Here is a 20903-nt window from a genome sequence, read left to right as displayed (position 1 = left end):
CCGGGGAAGGAGAAACGACGCGGATCAATGAAACTCCTATTTGCGTGGGCTACTGGGAAATCAACCCTCCTACCGAAATCCAATTTTCGGAGTAATTGTGTGTGTGTGTGTGTGTGTGTGTGTGTGTGTGTGTGTGTGTGTGTGTGTGTGTGTGTGTGTGATTGCGATTTACACAATTCAATTATATATGGCTATTTTATGAAAAATAATCCTATATTGAATCAAAAATAATGATATGGTTTATAGAGCAAATTTGCAGAGTAGAGGGGGCTCAATCCTATATAATGTGATATTTAGCTATACTGTAAGCAGTCAGTCGTATATAGTCCTTATAATTAGAGCGCCCAAAACAACTGAGAAGTTGCCTATTGTTGTGGCAACACGGCCATGCCCAAAACGCTTAGCCAGTTGTTTACTTGTTTTGTTGAGATCTTTATGCTTTACGACTTTCTGAAGCTCATCGTAATTTTCCTATCAACACGAACCTACACTACATTAAATTAATGTATCATCCATCGACTCACATGGATCCATCATTAGGTATGCAAGTTAACAAAAGAAAAACGTTGAAAAGTATATTTTTATTTGTAGCCACATCAGTTAAGCACAACTACTGATATGATGCAGTTTGGCGCATGGCGGTCATGTATGGCGAAAGATTTTATGAATACACATCGCTCTATCCCTATGTGGTTATGACCATGTCGATCACAGACAGACTGAAATGGACATCAGAGCGCCTCTAGTGACCAGTGTCTCCCTCATGGTATTATCTGATTGGAGGATGAATTTTGTAACGTCAAACTAAAGCGTCCTATATGGTGACATCACCACGCCGCGTCCATTCAACCCCAGACGTGTGCACTCGTAATTATGACCTGCGTACGCCGAAACTCGCCCAGGTTGGCGGAGTCGACACTCGATAAACCGCTCCGTTCGCCTTTTGAACCATTCCAACCGGGCTGCCAAGATCGTTGCGGATCCAAACAACCCGTATACGTGATTGAGATTGCAACTATTGCGCAGTCGCAGCCGGGTGTCATAAGCATTTTATTTACCGACTAACTACAGCTAAGACCCTGAATTGAACCCGAGCACCCCGGTGTTCATAACGAGCACACCCATTTTGATTTTTAGCGGCTATTAGACGTTAGCCGATTGTTGTCTAACGTTATAGATAACCAGTCGATTACATGTATATGAAAAACGTTGTTGTAACAACGATCACATGTACTAGATAGTTAGCATTATTGAGACAACAGTACAACTGAAGATATGAACAGTCGACTGCAAGAGATCCGTGAGCGACAAAAACTTAGGCGGCAGCTTTTAGCTCAACAGGCAAGTGGACAGCTAGCCTCTTGTTGTTAGCACTTAGCTAACTCATTTCTTTTAAGTTAACCAGTTTACGTTAGCTAACTTAAGCTATATCTATTGACCGTCTTTGGAGCTGCTAGACTCTGTGGTGAACATGGGCATAGTTCAGTCGCACTGATAATATAGCTAGCTGAATGTAACGTGTATTGAGTAAATCAACATGGTAAAGCTATTTGAGCTAATATAGCAAACAAAAATGACGCCATGTCAGTTAGAATCACGCTACAAGTGAGTTACTAAGAAAATATACTGAGATCCATTTAGATTATGATCATTTCGTAATATTAGATGTGAGATAAGATAAAGCTTTATTGCTGGGAGAATAGTTGAATCTGTAGCTATATAACAGCATTACAAAACAATGAGAAAGGAAACAACGTTGAGTCCAACAATGCATAATATGTTAAAGGAGACAATACCAGAATTTGAAAATATGTGACTTTACACTGGCTTTCTCGTTGTTGTCTAACCACAGTTGGGAGCTGAAAGCGCAGACAGCATTGGAGCTGTCCTCAACAGTAAAGATGAACTGAAGGAGATTGAAGAGACAAGAGAAACATGCAGGTAAGATATGATGTAATACCCCCCAAAAAACACATTAAACATATTGTTGATTAATTATTATACACTCAGTTTCTTCTGCATATTAACAGACATGACGGTGAAACATTTTGAATCACTTAAATCGTCTCGCTCCCCTTATGAATCCCTAAGGTCCCTCCTGATTAAAGTAGATATTTGGCTGCTATGAGGTTGTGATTGAGTTTTTTGGGGGTTTAAAACTGTCAGTGCGTCATGACTGGGGGAGCTGATTACAGCAGGTGGAAGTAGGAAATGGGATAATCTATGATTGCCACAGCCTCTCATGCACCCACCTATAATAATGGCTTCTTTCTGATCTCTGTAATGGAGTTACCCTACCAAACGAGGTATAGCGAGAAGTTTTAGGTGATTCACAGTTATTTGTGGAGCTGTGTGAACTATTTTCAATGTGTCAGTCTCCACTGTGTAGAATATTTCATCAAAACGACACATACTTAAGCACTGAGGTTTCTGTGGTTATTTTTACAACAGTCTGATGCTGGTTGCATAAAATGCAATGCGTGGATCTGTCCTGTGTAATTGTTGCTTGACAGCCCGCACCATTATTCCAGTTAGAGACTACAGCTGTGTGCGCTGTGCTGGCTCTATCTTGCGAGCACACATTCACCAAAACTTGGGAACGCATTAACTGAATTGACTTAATGGCACGAAGAAGACAAAAAAAGCTTGCTAAACAGAGGAGCTGCCCAAGCCTTTTTGAGTTCTTTGTGCTATTTAGTCCTTGTGTTTGTGCACATATTGAGCATATTGAATTCACTCATTTGGCTACATTCACAACCTCGCTCTTTAACATATCTTTGTTAGCATTTGTCCATCTTGCTTGCCGGTTTTGTCTTGTCGTCCCCAGGACTAACATGTAAATGTTGTGCTTTGGTGAGATCACAGAATCTGGAAATGTGTTTGTGTTGTGTGTGTGTGTGTGCGCTCTGCAGGGCTTCATTTGACAGTTCAGCAGCACCCTCCAAAAGGAAGGCACAGGAGGGAGAGGACACAGAGGAAGATGTGGAAGAACAAAAGGTGAGCATTTTGAATCTACATGGGTTAAAGAAACCTCAAACCTTTTGTATGTACTGGTAATAACCTGACTGATGTATCATTTCTCTGAACAAATGTGATTTAAAGTTTAAAAACAAAATTAGAAAGACAATCAAAGTATTTTGAACTCACGATAGAAAGATATAGTAAAATATGAACGATATATATTTTTAGATCTTGTGTACGTTGTGATACCGCCCAGCCCTAGGGCTATGATTTGTTCTCAATCGTTGGCTCCATTCAGCTTTGTCAGCTTGTAGCTGCAGGCGGTCGATGTAAATTTGGCCACCACCCAGAATTGCCTTTACCTTTTCTTCTTATCCGAAAGAAGCTAATAATGTTTCAGTTGACTCGTTATGGGGCTTCGTGTGTAGGATAAATCAAATTTAAATATTTGAGCATAGTGTGAAATATTAGGTTGACTTTAGGTTGACCCCCATGACTTTGGGGTGAATATTTGACTTGTGCAGAATACAGGATTGACAATGTTCCTGCTTAGTCTTTGTTTTCCAGCTGATTGATTTGAAAATAAGAATCTTAACTATTTTACCATAAGCCCTTTAATAATGTATATGTTTTCCCCTCTATTTACTATCCCAACATCTTTACTGGTTTTCTTTGTTATTATGGGATACATCGCTTTATCATGAATGTGATTTTGCTCATATTTTATGAATTGTTATGATCAATATTTTTTCAGTTGCACTCATCGACCAACCACACACGTCTCGCACGCAGATTGAGGATCTTTTCATAGACGACAAATATGAACCTCGTTGTGTTTTTGTGTTTTAGGATGAGGTGGAGGTGCAGCAGCTGGATGAAAGCAACCCATATGAGGAAGTGTACAAGGACTCAAGTACTTTCCTTAAGGTTAGACTCTTGCTGTCCTTTTCTTCTATACACACAATGTCTCTTTTATGTCGTGTCTCACTAATTATGCTGTTGTAGCCTGTCAAGCAGGTAGAAAGTAGTTACATTAGAAAATATCAACAGAAATAGTGCCCGTATTACATATATACACATCTTTTAAATGTGTTTGTGTAAGACACCCTGGTTCATGTTTGGCAGGCTGTCAGACAAACAGTATTTTTCACTATATATATATATATATATATATTTATATATTAGGCGTGTAAGAATACACGTATTTGTAAGTCTCACTTTCAACATTATAATTAGGATAATAAATGAGCCAAAGCCACAACAAAAGGAAATTGTCTAACTTGCAGTTTCCAGACATCAAATGTTTGTTAAAATGCTTGAATACACAATCCAGCGATATGTTGTCTCTGTTTATGCAGATATATTTCTCTTATGACCCTTTCTCCTGCATTTCTTATTGATCTTCATTAATTCTTTTTCAGGGTACCCAGAGTTTGAACCCTCACAATGACTACTGTCAGCACTTTGTTGACACGGGGCACAGGCCACAAAACTTCATCAGAGATGTTGGTGAGTGTGTGCTTGTGTTTTATCTGTTTTATGTACATGTGCGTGCTTGTGTGTGGTTCTGACCTCGTTGCCTCCTGTGTTTTAGGCTTGGCTGACCGATTTGAAGAATACCCGAAGCTTCGAGAGCTGATCAGACTGAAGGACGAGCTCATCTCCACCACCAACACCCCTCCCATGTATTTTAAATGATGAACGTTAGAGTAGATATTTACCGGAATGTCAATGTGATTACACCGAGAGACAAAAAAACTTTAATTAAGAAGACCAAATTGAGATCAAGTTGGCGTTAACTTTAAAACGTGTGCATGTGTGTGTTTTAAGGTACCTCCAGGCTGATCCAATGCACTTTGACCTGCAAGATTTGAAGTGCGAGTTTGATGTCATTCTGCTTGAGCCTCCCTTAGAGGAATACTACAGAGAATCAGGCATCAGCCACACTGAACGTTTCTGGACCTGGGATGATGTATGTATGCATGTTATACTGGTTTGACATTTAGCAGTTTGTGCTAGTATGTGAAAAATATAGAATATTGTTATGACCGGCTCATGGGCCACAGCAATTTCATTGTATAACAATTATACACTGAAATTGCTTAAAGTCGGCTATAGTAATACATGTCATAGTGTGGAAGTCAGTATCAGTGATGTGTGAACGCACAATGTTAAGAGCTTGTGAGTGCAAATAAGTAGCAGTATGCTGACCCTCACCCAGTAGGTGGTGACAAATATTCAGAATGAGCCTGACAAATGTCCAGATGTGAAGATAGATGGCATAGCAGAATCACCTGTCCTGCTCTCTCTTTGCCGAAGGAAAGCAAGCGTTAAAGTGATTAGTGAGTGGTATGTTCACCCTGCATGGATGACTACGACATTATGTTCCCTCACCCCTCTTTCCCTTCTCTGTTCCCTGCGATTGCAGATCATGAAACTGGAAATTGAGGAGATATCTTCTCTACGTTCCTTTGTCTTCCTCTGGTGCGGCTCTGGTGAAGGCCTGGACTTGGGCAGAATGGTAACATTGTCCTTAAATCAATCAAAAATCAAAAGCACAAAGTAAATTATAGGAAAACTCTTACTCTGTGTGCAATACATCTCTCATTCTTTACTGGGTTCACAAGATTTTGCAACATGAGACTTGCAAGTTGTTTGTAACACTGAATTCTGCCAGTCATTGAGGAACTGGTTGGTTCAGTGTGCTTCTGACAGTTGGGCAACTGTTTGTATGATGTTATGACAGTAACCTTTAACACCTTATACGTCTGTTCAAACCAAATTAAAGTACTGGTTCATGTTTCGCAGGCTGTCAGACAAACAGTATTTTTCACTTTGTTACTTACTTATATTTACAAAATGAATGGTTGGTATGATGGTATGGTGCAAAATGAAAACCTGTGACATTTGGCTGATTTCAAAGACAAGCAGTAAGATAAACATTTTCATATATTCATGTCAAACCACCAAACGGTGAGATAAAGAAGTCTTCTTTTAAACTTGTAATCCCAAGTTGCAAGAACAAGTTTGATTTGGCATGTTGAACTTTACCCAAACTGGAGCAAAGTCAACGGAACGTTAGGAACATAGTCACCTGTCATTTCAGACTGTTTTGATTTTTATACAATACACATGATCTGCTTTTAATCAAGTAAAGAGTGTGTACAACGTCACACTGTTAAAATAAAAAAGCCCTATAAATCCAGAGTGGTGTTTAAATTATATTATTTATTTTCGTCGGTGTGATGTATGTCGTCTTTGAGCTTGTCAATAACACTGCGTTACAGTCAAATATGGAAAACTGAATTGTGGCAAACTGATGTCAAGTTTTGCGTTTAAGCTTTTATATTTATATATTAGGGGTGTAACAATGCACGTATTTCTATTGAACCGTTCGGTACGAGGCTTTCGGTTCGGTACGATTTGTTTCAATAATACTATTGCATTTATGCAAAAGCTTAAATTGTGGGAAATATAATGTTCTCTCGGTAGAGCCACTCCCACCACATAACAGACAACGTGCTGTCTGACACTCCCACCACATAACAGACAACGTGCTGTCTGACACTCCCACCACATAACAGACAACGTGCTGTCTGACACTCCCACCACATAACAGACAACGTGCTGTCTGACACCAGGAAAGAAAAACATTTTAATCTGAGGCACGTGTGATCTGGGAAGTGTGCTGTACTAAACTAGCTGAGCAGGAAATCCAACAGCAGCACACGCACTACAAACTCTCCCCGCAGCATTTAGGTAATGTTAGATATTCCCTCCTGGTTCCAACAGGGCTAAAGGTATATCTGTAGCTGCGGATATGAGACCCTACTCTGGACCGGAAAACCAGGCTGTAGGAACATGCTTAATGCTATTCAGCTTCACGAGCTCATTTCGCCAGACCATAATTCCTGCTTTGTTAAAAAAAAAAAAAAAAAAAGCCCAAACAGAGAATCAAATGATCGAAGCACCCGCTGTTGCTCTGACAACAGACGGCTGGACGTCACGGACTACACAAAGCTACCCGACTGTAACGACACTTTACCTCACTACTGATTGGAGATAAAGAGCCATGTTCTTCAGACACGCCCCCGCGAGAGTCTCACCAGCGAGGATTTGGCATTTCTGCTTTTTTGCTGTATTGAAAACGTACCGTACCGAACCGTGGCACCATATATATATATATATATATATATATATATATATATATATATACACACACATTCCTTTTAATAGCTTCCAGTCAATAATATTTTGGTCTGTTGTCAAGAGTTTTAATTGTTGTGAATGTTTTGCTAATATCATTATCAAAAACACCAAAAAGCTAAATGTGGACAACCTTTAAGAAAGGAAGACAGAACATGCTTATTGTAAACTAAATGTTGAACAATTATGCATTGTTATCTCAAATAGCATTGAAGTATTACAACCAAAGAACGAGATGGAGACAAAAGCCAAAACATTATCTTTTGTGCAGATTACTCAAACTTGGTGTTACGTAAAACTGAAAGAATCACTGGCATTATTGCTCTTTGAGCCACGGAGTAGGCCATGTACTCTTCAGCAGTTCAGAAATCCGTTTTCTTGGTTTGATTTTGATTTGCTATACAGTAGAAGGGTAGGGGTAGCCCTACTCTGCATGTACTGTGTTAATAATGCATTAATTGTCTCAAATTACTTACAAAAATATGAACTGTCAATATTAACATCTGTATCGTGAGTGTGTGTAGTACATAGTCCATCACATTAACTGTATTTACATCCATTTCAGTGTTTGAGGAAGTGGGGCTTTAGGCGTTGTGAGGATATCTGTTGGATCAAGACCAACAAGAATAACCCAGGCAAGACCAAGGCACTGGACCCAAAAGCAGTATTCCAGAGGACCAAGGTACAGCAGAAATGTCAAATACATGTTCACATTAATGTCAATTTTACAGAATCAAATTGCTTTGGGATTTGTTCCTTTTTATCTGCAAATTGTAATTATAGATACCCAATTTAAAAGAACCCTTCTACATATGATGAATGTCAAGTAAAAGCAGTTTCAACTGTATATTATGATGCATACAACCTATTCCCTCCAGGAACACTGCCTAATGGGAATCAAAGGAACAGTGCGTAGGAGTACTGACGGTGACTTCATCCATGCCAACGTGGACATTGACTTGATCATCACTGAGGAGCCGGAGATGGGAAATGTAGAGAAGCCTGTTGAGATCTTCCACATAATTGAGCACTTCTGTTTGGGCCGCAGGAGGTTGCACTTGTTTGGACGAGACTCGACCATCAGACCAGGTGAGCTGGACAATCTCTTTCCATGGTCAATTTAGGTGATAACTGCATATTGTACAGTATGTTTGCGTTTAGTTTCTGAGTGTCTCGTCTTCCTCTGTGCCTCCTCAATACCCATGTTGTTGCTTTTTGGTTTTCTTCTCTTTCTAGGCTGGCTGACCGTGGGTCCTACTTTGACAAACAGTAACTTTAACCAAGAGAGCTACACCTCGCATTTTGCCAATTCCCACCTATCTGGCTGCACAGAGGATATAGAGAGGCTGCGGCCCAAGTCTCCCCCCGCTAAGCTCAAGTCGGAACGTGGTGGTGGAGCAACCAGAGGGGGCCGTGGTGGGCCAAATGCAGGAAGAGGCGGAGACAGAGGCCGTGAAAGAAACCGGCCAAATTTCCGTGGGGACAGGGGAGGGTTCAGGGGCAGGGGAGGGCTACATAGGGGCTTTCCACCTCGCTAGAGCAAAGAGCTCATGCCACCCAGACTGATGCTAGAAATCCCCATCTGCTTAACTTGCAAACACAAGATTATTTTTAATGCAGTCAGTGTATGCTATGGTTAGTGTGTGACAGCTGAGAAGTTAGTGAATGTGAACAATCTTTTTGAACTTTTGTGTTTTTGTTAATATTTTTTCATACATATACTTTAGATTGAATGGGTATTGTCTGAATAAATATTATTTTCACTTTTAATGTTTGTGTGTTGGTTTTTGTTGTATGTCTTGTCCTTGAATATCTAGTTAATGGAGGTAATTACAACATCATAGTTAGCTGATATGTATAGAGGGTGTGGTTGACTGCTGTTCAGACACTGATTAAGAGGGTTCTCTCTGATAACTGCTATTGTTGCCAAAGTATTTGACATTTGAGTTTGTACGGCATGAGTTGAGCTCTATGAAAACTGATTGGCAGTTATCTTTTGTTCATGCTCTACAATCGTGCTGTTGAGGAATGTATGTCCTACGTCCACCAGACCGTTTAATAGGGGTGCTATTTATGGAATAGCATTCAACATCCTTTAATGCTACGCATTCCTTTGAAGACGTCATTCAGCTTTGGGCACTGTACCCATTCCAAAAGGAAAAATGACCTCCAGTGACATGAGGTAGATTTAGAAGTATTCTGTGCTTACCATTTTCAAATACATTTTGTAGGGTGAATCAAGGGTGATTGCAACATTATGTCCAATGGGACAGTAGAACAACACATTGTTTATTTTCTCAGCTTATCTGTGAAAATAACTTCCTTTGTTGGTTCCTACCTAGGAAACCACACAATCTAAATTCCATGCCCTCATTGTGGTATAATCATGTAGGAGGGAGTGGCGAGCATCTTACAGGAAGAAGACTCCTGCAATGCATGAGGTGAGGTGTGATCCTGTTGTTCAGCGGTACCGGGCTGGTATCTTCAATCTCTGATGACGAGTGCCTGTAAAACAAACAAAATAAAAACTTTAAAAACAATGTTTTCAACTTCTGGAAAGTTCTATGACGTCCAGGATAAACACAAGACGCTTTGGGTGTGCCACTGTGGGTTTGCATGTGCCTCACATATCTTAACATACGACAACATTAAACTCAAATATTGCACAAAAATGTGAAAAAGAATTTGTTCAAAAAGTGTAATAGATGTTATGATTTGTTAAAAATGATACAGATTTGGTGATTAGTACTAATGTATTAGGATTCATTTAAAAATGTGAAAGTTGATTTTTTTTTTATCTTACACATAACTAATAATTTGTAATAACTCTGGAACAGAGTTCATGATTTGTTCAAACATTTTACAAAGGTAGTGGTTAGTACAAACGAGACATGATTTGAAGATATGACAGTTAATGATTTCCTAAAAAAGGTTAGAAGTGATAATTTGTACAAGAATATAACAGGTGTGATTTTGAACAAAATGCTACAAATGTGCTTATTCATACAAAACTGTCAAGAAAGATATTTACAAAAATATCAGAGATGTGATACCTCTGACTTTCAAATGTTGAAACAGATAAATGTTGCATGTTCAAATATATCTGTTTCCTACCATCATTGTTAATAATTATTGTGAGGAATAATTAACATTGACATGTGACCAGACAGTCTCTTCACATATATTATTATTATTAAAAGGTGATCTGTGCAACTTTGTTATTCAGGAAGTTTGTATCAAACAAGTAGCCCTTCGTACTACTCAGTACCCATGAAGTAGCTCTCAGTTTCAAAAAGGTTGGTGACCCCTGCTCTAGAGCATCTGACATCTCGGAATTCGTAACACCAGACCATTTCATGCAGTATACTTGTATGGCTTTTGGCATGAGAAACGCGCCTGCGGCTTTCCAGTGTCTCTAATGCAAGTGGTGCTGGGGGATATGCCCCACTGTAATGTGTAACTTGATGATGTTGTGGTGTACCCAAATGACTTGGCAGACCACATTGCAAGACTGGGAGTGGTGTTCCAGTAACTTGCTGGAACGCTTGCTGGAATGCTTACCTTGCACACTCCCAGTGTCTGTTCAGGTGCAGCCCTTTTCACTGCCTCCCAGCTGCAGCGCATGAAGGACCACAGCTGTTCTCAATTGCTGATCAGTGACAGGGTGGATAAGAGGCTGGGAGATTCAGACCGACAGGCTCCCATTGCCAGTGATCCAAGTGGCAGCCCACAAGCTGTGTTTTTTTGTGTAGCAGTGTTTTTTTTTGCTCAGTCATCGGTTGCTCATGAGTCTCTTTCCCCGGGAGTTTTTAAATTGTTACTCCCCCTCATCCCTTGGACTCAAAACGGGAATGTAAAAGTAATTATTCAAAAGTGTCATCACTTATATGCTAGAGAGATTAAATACTTTATCAGCAAGTTTCAAGTCTCATCTGCAGAATTCCTTATTTTGTGACAGATTAAAGTGGTGTGCATAGTGCATAGTTACTGTGCTTACAAAAGAAAAACTAAAGGTTTAAATTCTTGACAACTCGTGTAGGTGGATCAAAAAGCTGGAATGTTTAAAAGCCCCTAAAGCCATGGAGCACTTCTGGTAACCCAAACTTGTTTCCCCAGAATGTTGGCAAACTGGATTCAGTGATGGGAAGTTCCTGTGCTTTTTGAGGTTGCCAACCTTCGGGTATGTGTCATGCGTCATATCCATACATACATCGAGAGGTGGATTACAAAATAGGTCAACCAGTATCTTCAATTGCAATCTTATTCTATTCTGTTGTTATTATCTCTGTCAGGAGAATTATGCAATCGCTGGTGTGTTTGCGTGTGTGCATGCATGTGTCCGTAGGTGAGGGACTAATCCCTCACTCTCTGCAGCAAACTGCGTCATATTTTTTGAGACATGCTCGAAGGTGCTCATACATTTTTAAAACCGCTTTATTGCCTGTTTTATACTGCCAATGACTGCCTACTGACTTCTCACTCACTAGTCTTAAATGGTCCCTGGCTGGTATTGGGGCACTAGTGATAACACAGATGAGTGCATCGCCAACCCCCAGCCGCGACTCTGTTGCCTGAGACACAGTGGAGGAAAACCATAAGCTGTATGCAATAGGGAACAACAGTTCGACCACTTGTATTATTTTGGACGGTTTCTTTAGCTAACAGCTAAAGGAAATACACAAACAGCTGACTACATCACAGCTATTCCATGCCTTTTTAATCAATCCACTAGATGGGAGGTTAGCCAATTGTCGTATTCATTGATGTAATGAATACGACCCACAATACAGCAGAACTCAGACAGCTAAGGCTGCACAAGGAACATTCATTTTGGAGTGGGGACAAGGACATGTTCAAGGAAGCAAAATACAGGTTTAACAAGGCTTTGAAAGACGCTAAACGACAGTACTCTGAGGAACTACAACACCAGCTCTCAGCAAGTGACTCTGTCCCTCCCACCCCATGAATGACCTACGTCTGGCGGACGAGCTGAACAAGTTCTCTCGCTTTGAAAGACAATGGGACAGTCCTGACCCCATCCACCAGCTCCAGACCACCATGTACCCCTCCCCTAGCCCAGCAGGGGCTCATGCCTCTGTACCACCCATCCCAGTCCAAGATTGTAGCCGACCCTCTCACCCTGGACATAAACTGTTCGAGCCCCTTCCATCTGGCAGGAGGCTGCGGTCCATCTGGACCAAGACCTCACGCCATAAGAACAGTTTCTTCCCGTCTTCAGTTGGACTCATTAACAAAGCCCGGGACCCCCACTGACTCTGACACTTACATCCCCAGGACAATTTCCTCCTTAAACACCATTGCACTTCTTTCCTATTAATATACTTTTGACATTTTAATAACATACTTGTTTTAATATACTCTTATATGTTTGTTTATTTACCACCTTTCAGTGTGGCTTTGTAGCACAAAGGCAGTTTGTGCCAAAGCACACTGTCTATAATCCTGCGGGCTTAATAATAATAATAATAATCAGGTTTATCCAGATAAGTTTGACACGCTTCTCCTCACACAGCGTTGCCAACTGCGGCGCAAAAAGTATATCCAAACGTGCGGCCCGATTGAGAATCGTGTGCAATGACTTTTATAAGAGATTCGCCCAGCGGTTTACCCAAAAATCTCAAACTTCTGAGCAAAATTTCTCCATTCACTTGAATGGGGTTTCGGCATGAAGAGAGCTAAAAAAAACACTTAACTTTGGGCCCATATTGAGTAGACATACTTTAATGTAGAACAATGATTCAAAGTTTAAAACGTAGACAAAACGCTGGACTTTATTGAGCCAAATGGACATTTTGATAGCTAGCACAGTTTTCATGAAGTCACAGATTAAGTTTCAGGAACATTTGGGTCTGTTTCTGACTTTATAATGGGTGTGTATTGCACAGTTTAGAGTGCGTGATGTCACCGCTAGAGTGAAGGGGAGCTTGAGATTCTTGTGAAAAAAATATTTGTCTTTTGCCTTTGACTCCACAATTTTCACTCTTCATGCATAATTTGGGGATTTTAAAGGAGCTATTCTTGTCCTTGTCGTAGATAAATGACTGTGGAATCCAAACAGACTTACACATTCGGCTCAAAGAGCCGCAGAGCGACATGAACTCCAACCAACTACTCCATTAGACTCCATGTTAAATCTGACAAGAGCAGTGTAAAGCAACTTGTGTCGCTGTTCAGGTAGACATTAGTCCACTATATTTAGCTTTAATTATCAACGATAGCTGTCACTTAATATTTGATTCAAACTGTCTTTATTATAGTTTGTTTTTCCTTTGTTTATTATATCTGATAGTTTTTTGGATCGCCCACCCAGTCCGTGCATCGAATACAATAGCTCTTCAAAAGAAAAGAGAGAAAAAAATAAATGACAGAGTTGTTTGACAATGCAGTCAAACCTGCCTGACACTTGGAAGATACACCCTCCGAACAGCAAAAACACAACGAACATGCTGGAAAGTCCCCTTGCTAACATGACGTTTTGGTTTTCCCGAAAACAAATATTGCAAACTTCCTCCTCAAACTAAAACAAGCCATGTCATCTTTGTAATCAAATCAATTCCATAAACTGACTGTCTTATACAGCAGTAATTGTGAATATATGCCTTTTAAATCCTCGCACACAAAGGTTGTTTTTCTGCAGTGGCACGAGGAAACATAAACACCCTATGTTCAGCATTTAAGTCTAAGCATAAGCTAAATCCTCTGGACATGAAATACTCCATCGTACAAAGTATGTTTGTTACAAAGAGGGGACAGAATCTTGGTACTGCACTGTGTCTCCACAAAGGGAAACAAAGATGCAGGATATTTTGTCTCATCGCATTAATCAGATCTAACTTGCTATTATAGCCCCTGGGGAGGGAAGGTATATCTCATGAGTCCGATTTGTGCGGCTACCGTTGTTCTGCTGGTTTAACATTTGAAGTGTCTTCCTGTCAGGCATCTGTTGCCAGCACCCACCCTGTACTGTTGCCTTTTAAATTGCAGTGCATCTAAATCAAACAAAAGTGTCCGAAAAGGGATTTTCAGCAGGAGACTCTTAATCTAAGGACTTCAAAAATGCAGTTCCAAACAGAAGACAGAACATGATACTCCTACCAACTTTGAGTTCTTCTCTGGAGATACTTTTTCTCCAGATGTAATTTGACTGTTTTTGCAAACAATGTTGTTTGTAATGTTAATTTAGTCTGCCTCCTTTTGCATTTACATTTTAAGTGCCAATAAAATAATTTCAGCAGGTGAAAAAGAACTGGAAAATATTTTACATAAAAAATGTAATAAAAAAAACTCATGAAAGGTAAAAATGATTTCCCTTCAAAACATTTTTCATTGTTTGTAGCAAATGATACTCACTTCTGTGAGTATTAGACAAGATGTTTTTTTACTATATGTTTGGTTAAGAGACATGCGTGACATTAAGATAATTAGATTCCCAATCTAAGTTTCTTCATAGCCATAAATGCAGCTGTCAATTAGGTGTCTTTGTAGACTGATTGAGAGTCAGGTAGCCTAAACCAGAACTGGGGAGTAGTATATAAAATCGATTAATCTAATTCTATATTTGATAAAAGTGTACCAAAACATTTCTCTGGGTCTGTCAGACCAAAATAAAGTATTAGCTGCTGCAAGCACTGTCTTGTGTTTACTTTGAATAGATACTCAAAAAAGTTTTTATTAAATTTATTTTTTATTGCCCAAAATCACAAATCACAAATTTGCCTCAGAGGGCTTTACAATCGATGCAACATACGATATCTTCTGTCCCAGGACCCTCACATCGGAACAGGAAAAACTCCCCAAAAAAGCCCTTTAACGGGGAGACAAAAAGGAAGAAACCTTAGGGAGAGCAACAGAGGAGGGATCCCTCTCCCAGGATGGACCGAAGTGCAATAGATGTCATGTGTACAGCATGAACAACATAACAAAGTTACAATATATTCAATGCATATGACATCAATTATTCATATGAGAGTAGTGAGCAGAATAATGATGGGAAAATTGCCACTACTAATAATAGTAGCAGTGGGTGTCAAGCAGGAGGCAGGACCATGGTCCAGGTATAACCACGATCCAGAGAAAGCACAAAGACTGGGGAAGAAGCAAAGTCAGAAGTGTGATGTTGAACATCAATGTTTCAAAGTATTTTGTTACTGTGGCATGTACTGCTTATTATTATTTGGACATAGCAGTATGCCCATCAACCTGTTCTACTTAAATACAAATCACCTGTGTGTTATTTAATGAATCCATGTGTGCTAAGCAGGTATACAGCATTAGATCTACTGTATGTAGAATATCTCAGTCATCCAGATTCTGAAGTGAAACAATCCACTGGGCTTCTGGACTTGGTATCGTCGGTGTGGAGAGGTCACATCGTGTGATGGATGAGAAAATCAGCCACATGCTTTAAAAAAGGATGAGGCACAAGTAGAAGACTCAACCAGCATATGTTCTTAAAATCAGCATGATAGCATAGCAATCTGTAATCCATCTACCTGCTTAACATGTTATCAGTGAAGATTGCTGCTTATAACCGCTTTCATAGTGTTGTCCTTTTCTCATCTTTTACGTATGACCTCTTTTTGGTATGACTAGTATGACCACAATGTCACATCTTTAGCATACTAAAGACTTGTGTCTAAAATTAGTTGTGTTTGTGTAAACCTACCTATACCTATACTGCTGTCCTTTTGTGATCTTTTACGTCATGGCAGGTATGACCGTGTGTCGAAATCACGTTTACATTTAGAATACCAAAGGGACTTTTGTCTGAAGTAGTTGTGTTTACATCGGTCTAGTTTTGTGATGGGTTGAGTATTGTATCGGACTCTTTGTTGATACTGTGTCTGTGTCAAATGGATAATGTAGAGATGCTTTTCAATTTGATACCATGTTTGTTAAATCTCACAAAGATAGTTTAACTCCATCCGCATTGCTCATTTAATTAACATGTCTTTTAAACACAGCTTGTTTCCTGATGACTGGAAATGTGCCATTGTCACACCTATTTTTAAATCTGGAAGCCTTGAAGCCAGTAATTATAGACCGATAAGGACACTGCCAGTATTGTCAAAGGTTGCAGAGAAACAACTGACAACATTTCTGAACACATGAATTTCTGGTCATACACCGTATGCTCGGATGCAGCTTGGCTTGAGATCAAATCATTCAACCGAAACTGTTATCGTGCACTTAATAGAGCCAATGAAATCAAGGAGTAGTAGTTGGTGCTGTAGTTTTAGATCTGCGTGAAGCTTTCTGGACAAAAAGCCATTGCACTTTCACCACTGTAGGGTACTGGAGAAATACAATTTACTGAGCTTCGAGAATTTTAGATTATTTTCAAATTTGTGTCTGGTTTATACAATTTTAAATGGTTTGGCCCCTCCTCCACTACGTAACTTTGTGTATACTCGCTCAGTAAATTCTATTCGATCCTCAAGAATATCCTCTATACGAGACTGTACCATGCCATTTTGCCGCACTGCATTTGGTCAATCAGCTTTGTCTGTAAAAGCCACACATCAGTGGAACACCCTGCCTGACGATGTGAGGAGCTGCAGCTCCATCAGCACTTTCAAAACCAACTTAAAAAGTCTGTTAAAAGCTGCTCAGCTCTGTACTCACTGACCTCGAATCTTACGGTCTTTATGACTTGCTTTTATCTGACAAACATACATTTGTGATATGCTATTGTGTGTAGCTTTGTATTGTGTGTCTTGTGTGTTCATGTTTGTATATCTTTGTATTATGTCTTTACCTTGTACTGTTTGTTATTGTGCTTTCCTTGTTTTGACCTGCCAAGGGACTACAGATGTGAATTAGCTTAAAGCTATAATCTGGTACAGTGCACCAAATGGTGACATTTATGTTTTAAACTATACATGGTCCCTTTGAAATAAAATAAATAAATACAAATAAAATATATAGCCTAGGGTAACTTTAGTCATGACATAATGTGTTTGATTATTCAATGTTTTGCAAATACAATTTATCAAACACATTTTTAAATGAGGATTTTAAATATGTTAATTTTGGAACTACTACAGTATAAAAGCAGAGTATGTGACAAAGAGTGACATTAAATGGTATAGCCTTTACCTTTTTGTAATACCTGATCATGAGGCTGACCCTAACGCAGCTGCCTGTACAAAATGGAAAACTTGATGCTTTCAGTCTGGCTGCTAATTAAGAAGCAACAAACAACCACAGCTTAATTAATCAGTTAATAGATAGCACACCGATTAAGGATTGTCTTATTTGAAAGAGGTATACTATGTAGGTGGACAGCCTAATCCAGGACAGGACTAACTTTTGAATTCAAGTAAAGAAAATAAGGAAAAAAACATGAAAAAACCCCCCCCAGGTTATTGACATTGCTTGGATACAGTAATAGATGCATGAGATGAGTTTAAAGGAGTGAAACAGTCTTCCTGTCTGATCTTTTGCTTTTGGATGAGATAGTTGATAGGATGTGCTGACCTTTTATGGTAATGACGCAGATTAGTTGTAAAGACAGATTTACCAAAAGGATGAGAAAAAAAACTCATGAAAGGTAAAAATGATTTCCCTTCAAAACATTTTTCATTGTTTGTAGCAAATGATACTCACTTCTGTGAGTATTAGACAAGATGTTTTTTTACTATATGTTTGGTTAAGAGACATGCGTGACATTAAGATAATTAGATTCCCAATCTAAGTTTCTTCATAGCCATAAATGCAGCTGTCAATTAGGTGTCTTTGTAGACTGATTGAGAGTCAGGTAGCCTAAACCAGAACTGGGGAGTAGTATATAAAATCGATTAATCTAATTCTATATTTGATAAAAGTGTACCAAAACATTTCTCTGGGTCTGTCAGACCAAAATAAAGTATTAGCTGCTGCAAGCACTGTCTTGTGTTTACTTTGAATAGATACTCAAAAAAGTTTTTATTAAATTTATTTTTTATTGCCCAAAATCACAAATCACAAATTTGCCTCAGAGGGCTTTACAATCGATGCAACATACGATATCCTGTGTCCCAGGACCCTCACATCGGAACAGGAAAAACTCCCCAAAAAAGCCCTTTAACGGGGAGACAAAAAGGAAGAAACCTTAGGGAGAGCAACAGAGGAGGGATCCCTCTCCCAGGATGGACCGAAGTGCAATAGATGTCATGTGTACAGCATGAACAACATAACAAAGTTACAATATATTCAATGCATATGACATCAATTATTCATATGAGAGTAGTGAGCAGAATAATGATGGGAAAATTGCCACTACTAATAATAGTAGCAGTGGGTGTCAAGCAGGAGGCAGGACCATGGTCCAGGTATAACCACGATCCAGAGAAAGCACAAAGACTGGGGAAGAAGCAAAGTCAGAAGTGTGATGTTGAACATCAATGTTTCAAAGTATTTTGTTACTTTTTGTGGCATGTACTGCTTATTATTATTTGGACATAGCAGTATGCCCATCAACCTGTTCTACTTAAATACAAATCACCTGTGTGTTATTTAATGAATCCATGTGTGCTAAGCAGGTATACAGCATTAGATCTACTGTATGTAGAATATCTCAGTCATCCAGATTCTGAAGTGAAACAATCCACTGGGCTTCTGGACTTGGTATCGTCGGTGTGGAGAGGTCACATCGTGTGATGGATGAGAAAATCAGCCACATGCTTTAAAAAAGGATGAGGCACAAGTAGAAGACTCAACCAGCATATGTTCTTAAAATCAGCATGATAGCATAGCAATCTGTAATCCATCTACCTGCTTATCTATCTCTTCAAATAACTTCAAATATACTTGCAGTGTAAAAACATGTTATCAGTGAAGATTGCTGCTTATAACCTCTTTCATAGTGTTGTCCTTTTCTCATCTTTTACGTATGACCTCGTTTTGGTATGACTAGTATGACCACAATGTCACATCTTTAGCATACTAAAGACTTGTGTCTAAAATTAGTTGTGTTTGTGTAAACCTACCTATACCTATACTGCTGTCCTTTTGTGATCTTTTACGTCATGGCAGGTATGACCGTGTGTCGAAATCACGTTTACATTTAGAATACCAAAGGGACTTTTGTCTGAAGTAGTTGTGTTTACATCGGTCTAGTTTTGTGATGGGTTGAGTATTGTATCGGACTCTTTGTTGATACTGTGTCTGTGTCAAATGGATAATGTAGAGATGCTTTTCAATTTGATACCATGTTTGTTAAATCTCACAAAGATAGTTTAACTCCATCCGCATTGCTCATTTAATTAACATGTCTTTTAAACACAGCTTGTTTCCTGATGACTGGAAATGTGCCATTGTCACACCTATTTTTAAATCTGGAAGCCTTGAAGCCAGTAATTATAGACCGATAAGGACACTGCCAGTATTGTCAAAGGTTGCAGAGAAACAACTGACAACATTTCTGAACACATGAATTTCTGGTCATACACCGTATGCTCGGATGCAGCTTGGCTTGAGATCAAATCATTCAACCGAAACTGTTATCGTGCACTTAATAGAGCCAATGAAATCAAGGAGTAGTAGTTGGTGCTGTATTTTTAGATCTGCGTGAAGCTTTCTGGACAAAAAGCCATTGCACTTTCACCACTGTAGGGTACTGGAGAAATACAATTTACTGAGCTTCGAGAATTTTAGATTATTTTTAAATTTGTGTCTGGTTTATACAATTTTAAATGGTTTGGCCCCTCCTCCACTACGTAACTTTGTGTATACTCGCTCAGTAAATTCTATTCGATCCTCAAGAATATCCTCTATACGAGACTGTACCATGCCATTTTGCCGCACTGCATTTGGTCAATCAGCTTTGTCTGTAAAAGCCACACATCAGTGGAACACCCTGCCTGACGATGTGAGGAGCTGCAGCTCCATCAGCACTTTCAAAACCAACTTAAAAAGTCTGTTAAAAGCTGCTCAGCTCTGTACTCACTGACCTCGAATCTTACGGTCTTTATGACTTGCTTTTATCTGACAAACATACATTTGTGATATGCTATTGTGTGTAGCTTTGTATTGTGTGTCTTGTGTGTTCATGTTTGTATATCTTTGTATTATGTCTTTACCTTGTACTGTTTGTTATTGTGCTTTCCTTGTTTTGACCTGCCAAGGGACTACAGATGTGAATTAGCTTAAAGCTATAATCTGGTACAGTGCACCAAATGGTGACATTTATGTTTTAAACTATACATGGTCCCTTTGAAATAAAATAAATAAATACAAATAAAATATATAGCCTAGGGTAACTTTAGTCATGACATAATGTGTTTGATTATTCAATGTTTTGCAAATACAATTTATCAAACACATTTTTAAATGAGGATTTTAAATATGTTAATTTTGGAACTACTACAGTATAAAAGCAGAGTATGTGACAAAGAGTGACATTAAATGGTATAGCCTTTACCTTTTTGTAATACCTGATCATGAGGCTGACCCTAACGCAGCTGCCTGTACAAAATGGAAAACTTGATGCTTTCAGTCTGGCTGCTAATTAAGAAGCAACAAACAACCACAGCTTAATTAATCAGTTAATAGATAGCACACCGATTAAGGATTGTCTTATTTGAAAGAGGTATACTATGTAGGTGGACAGCCTAATCCAGGACAGGACTAACTTTTGAATTCAAGTAAAGAAAATAAGGAAAAAAACATGAAAAAACCCCCCCCAGGTTATTGACATTGCTTGGATACAGTAATAGATGCATGAGATGAGTTTA

General features: G+C 39.1%; 1 protein-coding gene across 1 annotated transcript; it reads left to right on the top strand.

Annotated features, from left to right (window-relative positions):
* Positions 1-1136: 1136 nt before the first annotated feature.
* mettl14 (methyltransferase 14, N6-adenosine-methyltransferase non-catalytic subunit) lies at positions 1137-8705 on the top strand (the record flags this gene model as incomplete). The annotated part of the gene is made up of 11 exons (XM_079160045.1): positions 1137-1341; positions 1853-1941; positions 2913-2997; positions 3811-3888; positions 4383-4470; positions 4556-4646; positions 4792-4933; positions 5390-5482; positions 7733-7849; positions 8046-8256; positions 8404-8705. Exons 1-11 carry the CDS (start codon positions 1276-1278, stop codon positions 8703-8705), a joined length of 1362 nt encoding a protein of 453 aa, XP_079016171.1. The 5' UTR covers positions 1137-1275.
* Between the last annotated feature and the right edge of the window lie 12198 nt (positions 8706-20903).

Source organism: Pholis gunnellus (assembly GCF_910591455.1).
Source record: "Pholis gunnellus genome assembly, chromosome: 5".
NCBI classification, from domain to species: Eukaryota; Metazoa; Chordata; class Actinopteri; order Perciformes; family Pholidae; genus Pholis; species Pholis gunnellus.
This window is presented reverse-complemented; position numbering and strand designations above follow the sequence as displayed.